The sequence below is a fragment of the Heterodontus francisci genome, chromosome 18, assembly GCF_036365525.1.
Source record: "Heterodontus francisci isolate sHetFra1 chromosome 18, sHetFra1.hap1, whole genome shotgun sequence".
Lineage (NCBI taxonomy): Eukaryota > Metazoa > Chordata > Chondrichthyes > Heterodontiformes > Heterodontidae > Heterodontus > Heterodontus francisci.
The window spans coordinates 5,984,626-5,997,247 of NC_090388.1; the positions used below are offsets into that span (position 1 = coordinate 5,984,626).

The following is a 12,622-nucleotide window of genomic DNA, read 5'->3' on the forward strand; positions in this document are numbered from 1 at the left end:
TAGGAGGGGAGGGGGGGTGAGGGTGAGGAGGGGAGGGGGGGGTGAGGGTGAGGAGGAGGGGGGGGGTGAGGGTGAGGAGGAGGGGGGGGGTGAGTGAGGGTGAGGAGGAGGGGGGGGGTGAGGGTGAGGAGGAGGGGGGGGGTGAGGGTGAGGAGGAGGGGGGGTGAGGGTGAGGAGGAGGGGGGGGTGAGGGTGAGGAGGAGGGGGGGGGGTGAGGGTGAGGAGGAGGGGGGGGGTGAGGGTGAGGAGGAGGGGGGGGGGTGAGGGTGAGGAGGAGGGGGGGGGTGAGGGTGAGGAGGAGGGGGGGGGTGAGGGTGAGGAGGAGGGGGGGGGTGAGGGTGAGGAGGAGGGGGGGGGTGAGGGTGAGGAGGAGGGGGGGGGTGAGGGTGAGGAGGAGGGGGGGGGTGAGGGTGAGGAGGAGGGGGGGGGTGAGGGTGAGGGGGGGGGGTGAGGGGAGGAGGGGGGGGTGAGGGTGAGGAGGAGGGGGGGGGTGAGGGTGAGGAGGAGGGGGGGGGTGAGGGTGAGGAGGAGGAGGGGGGGGGTGAGGGTGAGGAGGAGGGGGGGGGGGTGAGGGTGAGGAGGAGGAGGGGGGGGGTGAGGGTGAGGAGGAGGAGGGGGGGGTGAGGGTGAGGAGGAGGAGGGGGGGGGGTGAGGGTGAGGAGGAGGGGGGGGTGAGGGTGAGGAGGAGGGGGGGGGGTGAGGGTGAGGAGGAGAGGGGGGGGGGGGTGAGGTGAGGAGGAGGGGGGGGGGTGAGGGTGAGGAGGAGGGGGGGGGGGTGAGGGTGAGGAGGAGGGGGGGGGGTGAGGGTGAGGAGGAGGGGGGGGTGAGGGTGAGGAGGAGGGGGGGGGTGAGGGTGAGGAGGAGGAGGAGGGGGGGTGAGGAGGAGGAGGAGGGGGGGGTGAGGAGGAGGAGGGGGGGGGTGAGGAGGAGGAGGGGGGGGGTGAGGAGGAGGAGGGGGGGGGTGAGGAGGAGGAGGGAGGGGGGGGGTGAGGAGGAGGAGGGGGGGGGTGAGGAGGAGGAGGGGGGGGGTGAGGAGGAGGAGGGGGAGGGGGGGGGGTGAGGGTGAGGAGGGGGAGGGGGGGTGAGGGGAGGGGGGGTGAGGCGGGGGGAGGCGGTGAGGAGGGGGAGGGGAGGCGGTGAGGAGGAGGGGGGGTGAGGAGGAGGAGGAGGGGGGGGTGAGGAGGAGGAGGAGGAGGGGGGGGTGAGGAGGAGGAGGAGGGGGGGTGAGGAGGAGGAGGAGGGGGGGTGAGGAGGAGGAGGAGGAGGGGGGGTGAGGAGGAGGAGGAGGAGGGGGGGGTGAGGAGGAGGAGGAGGAGGGGGGTGAGGAGGAGGAGGAGGAGGGGGGGGTGAGGAGGAGGAGGAGGAGGGGGGGGTGAGGAGGAGGAGGAGGAGGGGGGGGTGAGGAGGAGGAGGAGGAGGGGGGTGTGAGGAGGAGGAGGAGGGGGGGTGAGGTGAGGAGGAGGAGGAGGAGGGGGGGGGGTGAGGAGGAGGAGGGGGGGGGGGGGGTGAGGAGGAGGAGGAGGGGGGGGGGGGGGTGAGGAGGAGGAGGAGGGGGGGGGTGAGGAGGAGGAGGGGGGGGGTGAGGAGGAGGAGGGGGGGGTGAGGAGGAGGAGGAGGAGGAGGGGGGGGGGTGAGGAGGAGGAGGGGGAGGGGGGTGGTGAGGAGGGGGAGGGGGGGGTGAGGAGGAGTGGGAGGGGGGTATGGGGGGGGTGAGGAGGAGTGGGAGGGGGGTATGGGGGGGGGTGAGGAGGAGTGGGAGGGGGGTATGGGGGGGGTGAGGAGGAGTGGGAGGGTATATGAGGGAGGAGGGAAGAGTGTGTGGGGGTGGAAGGGGATAATGAGGAGGGGAATTTGTGGGGGGGGTAATGGGGAGGGGGGATGTTTTGGTCTCTACATTGAAGAAAGGATATAGTATTGAAAATTTGCTAAATTGGGATGGAGAGTGGGTTGTTTTTTCTGATCGGCTAAGTAAGTTGGGGCCGGTACTCTGGATTTTGGAAGAATGAAAGGCGGTCTCATTGAAACATAAAAATTCTGAAGGGGCCGGATAGGGTCGGCACCGAGAGGTTGTTTCCGCTGGTCAGGGAGTAGAGAACATGACGGCACAGTCTCAGGATAAGGGGTTGATTATTTAGGACTGAGATGAGGAGAAATTAAAGAACAAAGAACAGTACAGCACAGGAATAGACCATTCGGCCCCTCCAATCCTGCGCTGATCTTGATGCCTGCCTAAACTAAAACCTTCTGCACTTCCGGGGACCGTATTCCCTCTATTCCCATCCTATTCTTGTATTTGTCAAGATGCCTCTTAAACGTCGCTATCGTACCTGCTTCCACCACCTCCCCCGGCAGCATGTTCCAGGCACTCACCACCCTCTGTGTAAAGAACTTGCCTCGCACATCCCCTCTAAACTTTGCCACTTGCACCTTAAATCTATGTCCCCTAGTAACTGACTCTTCCACCCTGGGGAAAAAGCTTCTGACTATCCACTCTGCCTATGCCACTCATAACTTTGTAAACTTCTATCATATCACCCCTCCACCTCTGTTGTTCCAGTGAAAACAATCCGAGTTTATCCAACCTCTCCTCATTGCCAATGCCCTCCAGACCAGGCAACATCCTGGTAAACCTCTTCTGTACCCTCTCCAAAGCCTCCACATCCTTCTGGTAGTGTGGCGACCAGAATTGCATGCAATATTCCAAGTGTGGCCTAACTAAGGGTCTGGACAGCTGCAGCATAACTTGCCAATTTTTATACTCTATGCCCCGACCGACGAAGGCAAGCATGCCGTATGCCTTCTTGACTACCTTATCCACATGTGTTGCCACTTTCAGTGACCTGTGGACCTGTACACCCGCATGGAAGATGGCAGGATCCCCAAAGACACATTGTACAGCGAGCTCGCCACTGGTATCAGACCCACCGGCCGTCCATGTCTCCGCTATAAAGATGTCTGCAAACGCGACATGAAATCGTGTGACATTGATCACAAGTCGTGGGAGTCAGTTGCCAGCATTCGCCAGAGCTGGCGGGCAGCCATAAAGACAGGGCTAAATTGTGGCGAGTCGAAGAGACTTAGTAGTTGGCAGGAAAAAAGACAGAGGCGCAAGGGGAGAGCCAACTGTGCAACAGCCCCGACAAACAAATTTCTCTGCAGCACCTGTGGAAGAGCCTGTCACTCCAGAATTGGCCTTTATAGCCACTCCAGGTGCTGCTTCACAAACCACTGACCACCTCCAGGCGCGTATCCATTGTCTCTCGAGATAAGGAGGCCCAAAAGAAAAAGAAAGAAGGACCTGTACATCCAGATCTGTCTGCCTGTCAATACTCCTAAGAGTTCTGCCATTTACTGTATACATCCCACATGTATTAGATCTTCCAAAATGCATTACCTCACGTTTGTCCGGATTAAACTCAATCTGCCATTTTTCCGCCCAAGTCTCCAACCGATCGATATCCTGCTGTATTCTCTGACAATCCTCATCGCTATCCGCAACTCCACCAACCTTTGTGTCGTCCGCAAACTTACTAATCAGACCAGCTACATTTTCCTCCAAATCATTTATATATACTACAAACAGCAAAGGTCCCAGCACTGATCCCTGCGGAACACCACTAGTCACAGCCCTCCATTCAGAAAAGTACCCTTCCACTGCTACCCTCTGTCTTCTATGACTGAGCCTGTTCTGTATCCATTTTGCCAGCTCACCTCTGATCCCTTGTGACTTCACCTTTTGTACCAGTCTGCCATGAGGGACCCTGTCAAAGGCTTTACTGAAGTCCATATAGACAACATCCACTGCCCTTCCTTCATCAGTCATCTTCGTCACTTCCTCAAAAAACTCAATCAAATTAGTGAGACATGACCTCCCCTTCACAAAACCATGCTGCCTCTCGCTAATAATTTCATTTGTTTCCAAATGGGAGTAAATCCTGTCCCGAAGAATCCTCTCTAATAATTTCCCTACCACTGACGTAAGGCTCACCGGCCTATAATTTCCTGGATTGTCCTTGCTACCCTTCTTAAACAAAGGAACAACATTGGCTGTTCTCCAGTCTTCTGGGACCTTACCTGTAGCCAATGAGGATACAAAGATTTCTGTCAAGGCCCCAGCAATTTCTTCCCTTGCCTCCCTCAGTATTCTGGGGTAGATCCCATCAGGCCCTGGGGACTTATCTACCTTAATGCTTTGCAAGACGCTCAACACCATCTCCTTTTTGATAACGACATGACCCAGACTATCTACACGCCCTTCCCTAGACTCCTCATCCACCAAGTCCTTCTCTTTGGTGAATATTGATGCAAAGTACTCATTTAGTACCTCACCCATTTCCTCTGGCTCAAAAGATTGTGCATCTATGGAATTCTCTACTCCAGAGGTTTGTGGATGTTCCATCGTTGAATACGTTTCAGAATGGGATAGACAGATTTTTGGTCTTTCAGGGAATTGAGGGATCTGGGGAGCTGGCAGGAAAGTGGAGCTGAATCCTAAGATCAGTCATGATCATATTGAATGGCAGAGAAGGATGGATGGACCTTATGGTCTACTGCTCCTATTTCTTGTGTTCTTGGGCGGGGGAGCAGGATGGGAGCAGAGGAAGGAAGGAGGGATGTGGGAGAGGGGTAGGGTAAGTAGATATGGGGGAGCTTCCAGAGGAGAGTGGCAAATGTGACATTTTTTGATGAAAAGCCCCAGGGAATTTGAGTAGAAAAAAATTAACACACACTTGGAGAGGTTTGAGTTAATTAAGGATAGCCAGCACAGATTTGTAAAAGACAGATAGTGCTTGACTAATCTGATTGAATTTTGTGATGAAGTAACAGTGAAGGTTGATGAAGGGAATGCAGTTAATGTTGTCTATATTAATTTTAAGAAAGCCTTTGACAAAGTATCTCACAATTTTGTTAACCAGCATTTAAGGCTCTCTGAATAGGAGGGTCGGTGTCAGCTTGGATTTAAAAAGATTGGCTTGAGGGCAGTGAGTCATGGGAAACGGTTATTTTTCAGACTGGAGGATGGTAGACAGTGGTGTTCCCCCAAGGTTCAGTGTGAGGACCATTGCTTTTTGATGTATATAAATGACTTTGATCTTGGAATAGAGTAAAATTTCATATAGCAGAATGGGCAGACAAGTGGTAGATGGAATTTAATAGAGAAGTGTGAGGTGATTCATTTTGGCAGAAGGGATAAAGAGAGGCAATACCAACTTAATGGTACAGATCTAAAGAGTGTACTGGACAGAGGGACCTGTGCATAATCTTTGAAGGTGGCAGGACATATTGAGAGAGCGGTTAGGAAAGGATATGGAATCTTGGGCTTCATAAATAGAGGCATTGAGTACAAAAGTAGAGAAGTTATGCTGAATCTTTATAAAGCTCTGGTTAGGCCACAACTAGCATGTTGTGCCCAGTTCTGGTCACTACACTTTAGGAAGGGTGTAGGGTCCTTGAGAGGGTGCAGAGATTTACCAGAATGGTTCTAGGAATGAGGGAATTTAGCTACAAGGTTAGGTTGGAGAAGCTTGGGTTGTTCTCCTTGGAGCAAAAGAGGTTGAGGGGAGATTAGATAGAGGTGTACAAGATTATGATAGGTTTGGATAGGGTAGACAAGGAAAAACTGTTCCCATTAGCTGATGATACAAGGACGAAGAGGACACAGATTTAAGGTTTGGGCTAAGAGATGCAGGGGGTTGTGAGAGAACTTTTTATGCAATGATTGGTATGACCTGAAACTCGCTGCCTAAGAGGATGGTGGAAGTGGAGATGATAATTTTAAAGGTAAATTGGATGGACACTTAAGGAAAATAAACATGCAGGGCTATGGATGGAGCAGAGTAATTGGATTGCTCTACATGGGTTCAATGGGCTGAATGGCTTTCTATGCTGTTATGACTCTGAAAGTGCAACTGTAAAGCTTTAGTGAATAGTGTGGGGTGGTGGTGCCCTTTCTCCAACTTTTAGACAGATGTTTGGTGTCTCGGGAATTGAGGGGATCTGGGGAGTGGGCAGGAAAGTGGAATTGAAGCCCAAGATCAGCCATGTTCATATTGAATGGCAGTGCGGGCGAGATGGGTCATCTGGTCTACAATTCTTATTTCTTATGTTCTTATTACAAGAGTAATTGCATGGTGGTAAATTTATGCCTTTTAGTTGCATACTCAGTGGCGACCAGAATAGTTTTTCTGAATTCGCCTAATGAAGTTCCCTCTTTAATTTGAACACCTTTTTCAGGTTTCCACTTAAAATTCTTTAGCCTAATGAAAAGAGCTTTAGTTTCTCTGGTCTCTTCTCACATTAGAGCCTGTCATCCTTGATGTAGTCTTGGTGAATCATTTCTGCACCCTCTCTGTTGCCTTGACATCCTTCCTAAACTAGGGCGCACAGAGATGCACAGTGTTCTAACTGCTTCCGTCCAATGATTTGTTAATGTTTAGCTGTTTATATTGGTGGTGGTTTACAGCACTGTGGGTGCACCTACGTTACATAGACTGCAGCAGTTCAAGAAGGTGGCTCACCACCACCACCTCACGCAATTAGAGATGGGTGGTATATGCTGGCCTAGCCAGCAATGCCCACATCCCATGAATAATAAAAAAAAAAGTTAAAATTAAAGCTGTTTGAAAACTTGACTGAAGTTGGTTACAGAAATCTAAACAGAAAATGCTGGAAATACTCAGCAGGTCAGGTAGCATCTGTGGCGAGAGAAACAGTTAACGTTTCAATTCGGTGACCTTTTGTCAGAATTGGAAGAAACAGTTTTAAGCAAGTACAGAGGTAGGAAAAGGGAGGGGTGGGGAGAGGGAAAAACCCAAAATAAGATCTGTGATGGGGTGGAAGGGCAAGAGTGATTACATGACAAAACAGATGATGCAAGACAAAAGGAAATGGTGGTGGGATAACTGAAGGAACAAAAAGATGTGTGTGGAGCAATTGTAAACAGCAACAGCAGAATCATTACCAATACCTGCTGTAGAAAACATTACTTTGATTTTGTTTATGATCTGAAATTGTTGAACTTGTGTTGGTCACGGAAGTTAGTTTTTTATTTAAATTTGTATGTATTCTCCTGCCGTAAATATCAAGTGTACCACCTCGTGTTGATGCCGCCTTCTGATTACTGCAGGTACGTGGCTGTCCACGTTGGTTTCCGGCTTGTTTGGGACGCGAGAAATGAGAATACTGATCCTGGGTCTGGATGGAGCAGGCAAGACCACAATACTCTACAAACTACAAGTGGGTGAAGTTGTCACCACCATACCCAGTGAGTATTATGTCCTGCGGCACACTGTGGCGTGGCTTATTGACTGTAGCAACCCTTTCTTATATATTGTTGTATTTTCCATAAGCTCTTGCATTTCTACCAGTGCCTTTAAAATGAAAAGTGAACAACTGGTTTATCAACTAAAAGTAAATGGAAAGCGCCATTCTTTGGTCACCAGCATTTCAGTGTTACAACTGTTATTTCAATAATACATACGAATTAGGAGCAGAAGTAGGCCATTCGGCCCCTTGAGCCTGCTCTGCCACTCCATAAGATCATGGCTGATCTGTTTGTGTTTCGAATTCCACACTCCCATCCCCCGATAACCCTTGATTCCCTTGCCTAACAAGAATCTATCTAGCTCTGCCTTAAAAATATTCAATGAACCTGCCTCCACTGCTTTGAGGCAAGAGAGTTCCAGAGTCTCTCAACCCTCTGAGAAATTTCTCCTCATCTCTGCCCTAAAAGGGCAACCCCTAATTTTAAGTGTCCCCTAGTTCTGGACTCGTCCACAAGAGGACTCTGATAAGTAGTCAGATCCAGTGGGGGGCATAAACTAGGGAGGGGGTTAATTTGCATGCACAAGTTGCTGCTATTTAGCCTTGGTTAATTTAGGATTTATCCACAATGAGACGGCAATGCTTCAAACTACTCCTTTCAACCATCAAGACTGCAGAAGACAAACCAGGAAATAGGGCAGAAATAGGCCTGATCCTTGATAGCCTGATTCATATAGCTTCCAGGCCACAATTTGAACAGCCCTGGTCTAAACTATAAAATTATTTACAATATGTTGATAGAATTTGATGCCAGTTGGTACTTTATCACTTACCAGATGTGCATGTAGGCTGATAAACTGCTGGTGACTAATTGACTTCTGAGGGGGTCTGTGGTGTACATCAATTCAGTGGTAAATAATAACTTTCTTGAAGGTTATATATAGCAATGAATTCTTCAATCTTGCATTTACTCCATAAATGTAACCTAGCTCTGAAATAAATTCTACTCCTAAAAATTTACTCTGTCCATGGTTGGCTGGCACTGCACAGCTCCTCCTCCTCCTTCCACCCCCCCCCCGCCCCCTCCAAAGCAGTATGTTTAACTTGCTAGTTTTCAAAATTGACTTGATATATTTCCATGCTATCCCACCTGAACATATGAACAGTAGCTAACTAAGGTCGATGAATATGTAGCTGTTTAATGGAATTTTGATTAGCTGCTATCTGAGAGAATTCTATGCAATGTTTAGCTCCATTCCTGTCCTAATGAATCCTATTTTTGTCTTGATTACACATTTGTGAACCCCCAGGTGTGTTTTTATACAGTAAAGGGAAGTTCAGGATAGTAAATTAAAAGAGGAGTCTTATAATGTTGCAAAGCATGCTAGTAAGCCTGAGGGATGGGAGTGTTTTAGAAACTAGCAACGGGCAAGCAAAAAGTTGATTAAAAAGAAAAAGAATGAGAGTAAACTAGCCAGGAATATAAAACCGATGGCAAGAGCTTTTACAAGTATATAGAAAGGAGAGAGTAGCTAGTTAGACGTTGGTCCCTTAGAGGTAGAGATTGAGAAATTATTATGGGGAATGAGGGAATGATCAAGATGTTGAACAACCTATATTGTGCCTGTCTTCACAGTCGAAGACACAAGTTACATAGCAGAAATGGAAGGTAACCAAGAGGCTAATAAGAGTGAGAAACTAAAGTAATTCATATCAGCAAAGAAAAAGTATTGGAGAAACTTAAGGGACTAAAGGCTGACAAATCTCCAGGTCGTGATGGCCTACATCCCAGCGTTCTAAGAGTTAGCTGTAGAGATAGTGGATGCACTGGTTATGATTTTCCAAAATTCCCTAGATTCTAGAATGGACCCAGCAGGTTGGAAGTTAGCAAATATAACACCACTATTCAAGAAAGGAGTGAAAGAGAAAATAAGGAACTACAGGCCTGTTAGTCTGACATCAGTCATCAGGAAAATGCTGGAATCTATTACTAAGGAAGTTTTAACAGTGCACTTAAATCACAGTATGATCAGACAAAGACAACATGGTTTTCCAAAGGGAAAGCATGTTTGACAATTTTTGGAGTATTTTGAAGATGTAACTAGGGTAGGTAAAGAGGAATCAGTAGATGTGGTATACTTGGGTTTCCAAAAGACATTCGATAAGGTGCTGCAGAAAAAGTTAATACGCAAGATAAGGGCTCATAGAGTTGGTGGTAATATGAGCACGGATTGAGGATTGGTTAAAGGACAGGAAGCAGAGAGTAGAGATAAACAAGGCATTTTCAAGCTGGCAGGTTGTACTGGTGGAGTGCTGCAAACATCAGTGCTGGAGCCTCAGCTATTTACAATCTGTATTAATTACTCTCAGTCTGTTTATCCAAGTTATATCTCTAAGTTTGCTGATACTAAGCTAGGTGGGAATGTAAGCTGTGAGCAGGACACTGGCTGCAAAGAGATAGGGACCAGTTAAGTGAGTGGGCAACAAGGTGGCAGATGAAGTATGATATGGCGAAGTGTGAGGTTATTCACTTTGGTCATAAAAATTGTCACACTTGAAGTACCGCGATCAAAACACAGAATGAAATTGAAGAGTTATAAAAATTGGAACAGTTTTTTAAAAATTGGTACATGTGCTGTCAACAAAATGGACCATGAACCTGGCAGATGGAATATAATGTGAATAAGTGTGAAGTGATCCACTTTGGTAGAAAAACTAGGAAGACCGAGTGTTTCTTAAATGGTGAGAGGTTGGAAAGTGTTGATGTCCAAAGAGATCTGGGTGTCCTTGTTCTAGTATTCAGGTGCAGCAAACAATTCAGAAGGCAAATGGTATGTTGGCCTTCATTGCAAGGGGATTTGAGTACAGGAGTAAAGATGTCTTGCTGTAATTGTATAGAGCTGTGGTGAGACCTCACCTGGAGTATTATGTACAGTTTTGGACTCCTTTATCTAAGGAAGGGTGTACTTGCCATAGAGGTGGTGCAATGGAGTGCCCTGGGATGGTGGGATTGTCTTATGAGGAGATTGCAGAAACTGGCTGTGCATTCTCTAGAATTTCGAAGAATGAGAGGTGATCGCATTGAATTGTACAAAAATTTTCCCACGGCGTAACTGGGTAGATGTGGATAGGATGTTTCCTCTGGCTTGAGTCTAGAACCAGGGGACGTAGTCTCAATAAGGGGTAGGCCTTTTAAGACTGAGATGATGAATTTCTTTACTCAGGGAGGTGAATCCGTGGAATTTTCTACCCTCGGCTGTGAAAGCTCCATCATTGAGCATTTTCAGGACAGAAATTATTAGATTTCTAGATACGAATGACATGAAGGGGTATGGGGATTGTGGGGGGAAAATGGTGTAGAGGTAGATGATCAGCCATGATCTGTTTTGTATGCGAAGCAGGCTCGATGGGACGAATAGCCTACTCCTATTTCTTATGACCCTCAGCATCTCTTTGCACTCAAATCCACATGCATGCCCAGTAAGACAGAAAATCAATGAAGCCCCGATGCATGGAAATGTGACAGATAATCACACCTGGATGTGAGCTATACTCAAAAACAATGAGACAAGACCTTTCTCAAAGTTCTTGTCTCCAAATAACCTCCATTACAATGTGGTGTGAACCACCCTCATCTCCGAATGAGGCCATCATCAAGGCCATTATATGGCCCAGCTAGGATTGAAACCTGAAACTACATAGGTGAAACCAAACCTTGTAAAATTGACCTTTAAAAGGTAATTGTTTTGAGTAACAAAGGGGGGGAGTCTTCAGGTCCGGACTAGACAATGTAATCAGTCTGTGTCCTCAGTCACGCAGTACAACAAAAAGCCATCTTGAACTCCAGCAAGGGAGGAGGGGTGCAACAGCTCAATGATTACCAGACAGCCAGCACACAGACCTGCAACTTTAAAATTCACCTTCCAAGGGGATCCCACAGGTTATTTCTGAAACAGCAGACTTTTACAACCTGAACACCTTTTGCCCTGTACTTCTTTTTTTGTACCTGCCCTTGAGAGTGAATGTCTGAGTGGTGTTGGAAACTTTTTTGGTGAATGAGTATTGTTTAATCTGCTGTTTTAAACCTACAAGAAAACCTGTCACACTTTGGCAAATAAAACAGAGGCTAAAATATCAGTAGTAACAAAAAACACTGTGGTCATTTGGGAGGTAAACAGTGGAAAGCAATCATGCCATCAGCCGCCTGGCCATAACGCAATAGAACAGCAGGATATTTTTTAAAGTTCTGAAGCTTGTAAATGTTGTTCAGTGGGACTTGGCTGTACTTGTACAAGGAACACAAAGTTAGCAAGCAATTAGGTAGGCAAATACGAACATACGAATTAGGAGCAAAAGTAGGCCATTCGGCCCCTCAAACCTGCTCTGCCATTCAATAAGGTCATGGCTGATCTCATAGACACAGGGAGATACAGCATTGAAACGGGCCCTTTGGCCCACTGAGTCTGTGCCGACCAACAACCACCTATTTATACTAATCCTACATTAATCCCATATTCCCTACCACATCCCCACCATTCTCCTACCGCCTACCTACACTAAGGTAAATTGGCCATTGTAAATTGCCCCATCAACCTGCAAGTCTTTGGCTGTGGGAGGAAACCGGAGCACCTGGCAGAAACCCACGCGATCACAGGGAGAACTTGCAAACTCCACACAGGCAGTACCCAGAACTGAACCCGGGTCGCTGGAGCTGTGAGACTGCAGTACTAACCACTGTGCCGCCCTTCTGTTTGTGTCTGATCTGCTTGTGTCTCAAATTCCACACTCCCATCTACCCCGATAACCTTTGATTCCCTTGCCTAACAAGAATCTATCTACCTTCACCTTAAAAAAAATATTTAATGACACCGCCTCCACCAGCTCCTGAGGCAGTGTGTTCCAGAGTCGCACAAGCCTCTGAGAAAACAATTCTCCTCATCTCTGTCCTAAAAGGGTGATCACTAATTTTAAAACTGTGCCCCCTAGTTCTGGACTCACCCACAAGAGGAAACATCCTTTGCCTAACAAGAATCTATCTACCTTCACCTTAAAAAAAAATATTTAATGACACCGCCTCCACCAGCTCCTGAGGCAGTGTGTTCCAGAGTCGCACAAGCCTCTGAGAAAACAATTCTCCTCATCTCTGTTCTAAAAGGGTGACCACTAATTTTAAAACTGTGCCCCCTAGTTCTGGACTCACCCACAAGAGGAAACATCCTTTCCACATCCACCTTGTCAAGACCGTTCAGGATCTTATAAACTTCAATCAAGTCTCCCCTCACTCTTCTAAACTCCAGTGAAAACAAGCCCAGTCTGTCCCACCTTTCCTCATAACGCAACCCGCTCATTCCAGGTATCT

At 48.0% G+C, this 12,622-nt stretch overlaps 1 protein-coding gene across 1 annotated transcript in view; it reads left to right on the forward strand.

Annotated features, from left to right (window-relative positions):
• arl1 (ADP-ribosylation factor-like 1) overlaps positions 1-12,622 on the forward strand; it is a 41,816-nt gene that overhangs the window by 2,949 nt on the left and 26,245 nt on the right. Inside the window, exon 2 of the mRNA XM_068050165.1 lies at positions 7,127-7,264. Coding sequence (XP_067906266.1) covers positions 7,127-7,264 — 138 coding nt within the window. The remainder of the gene's footprint in view (positions 1-7,126; positions 7,265-12,622) is intronic.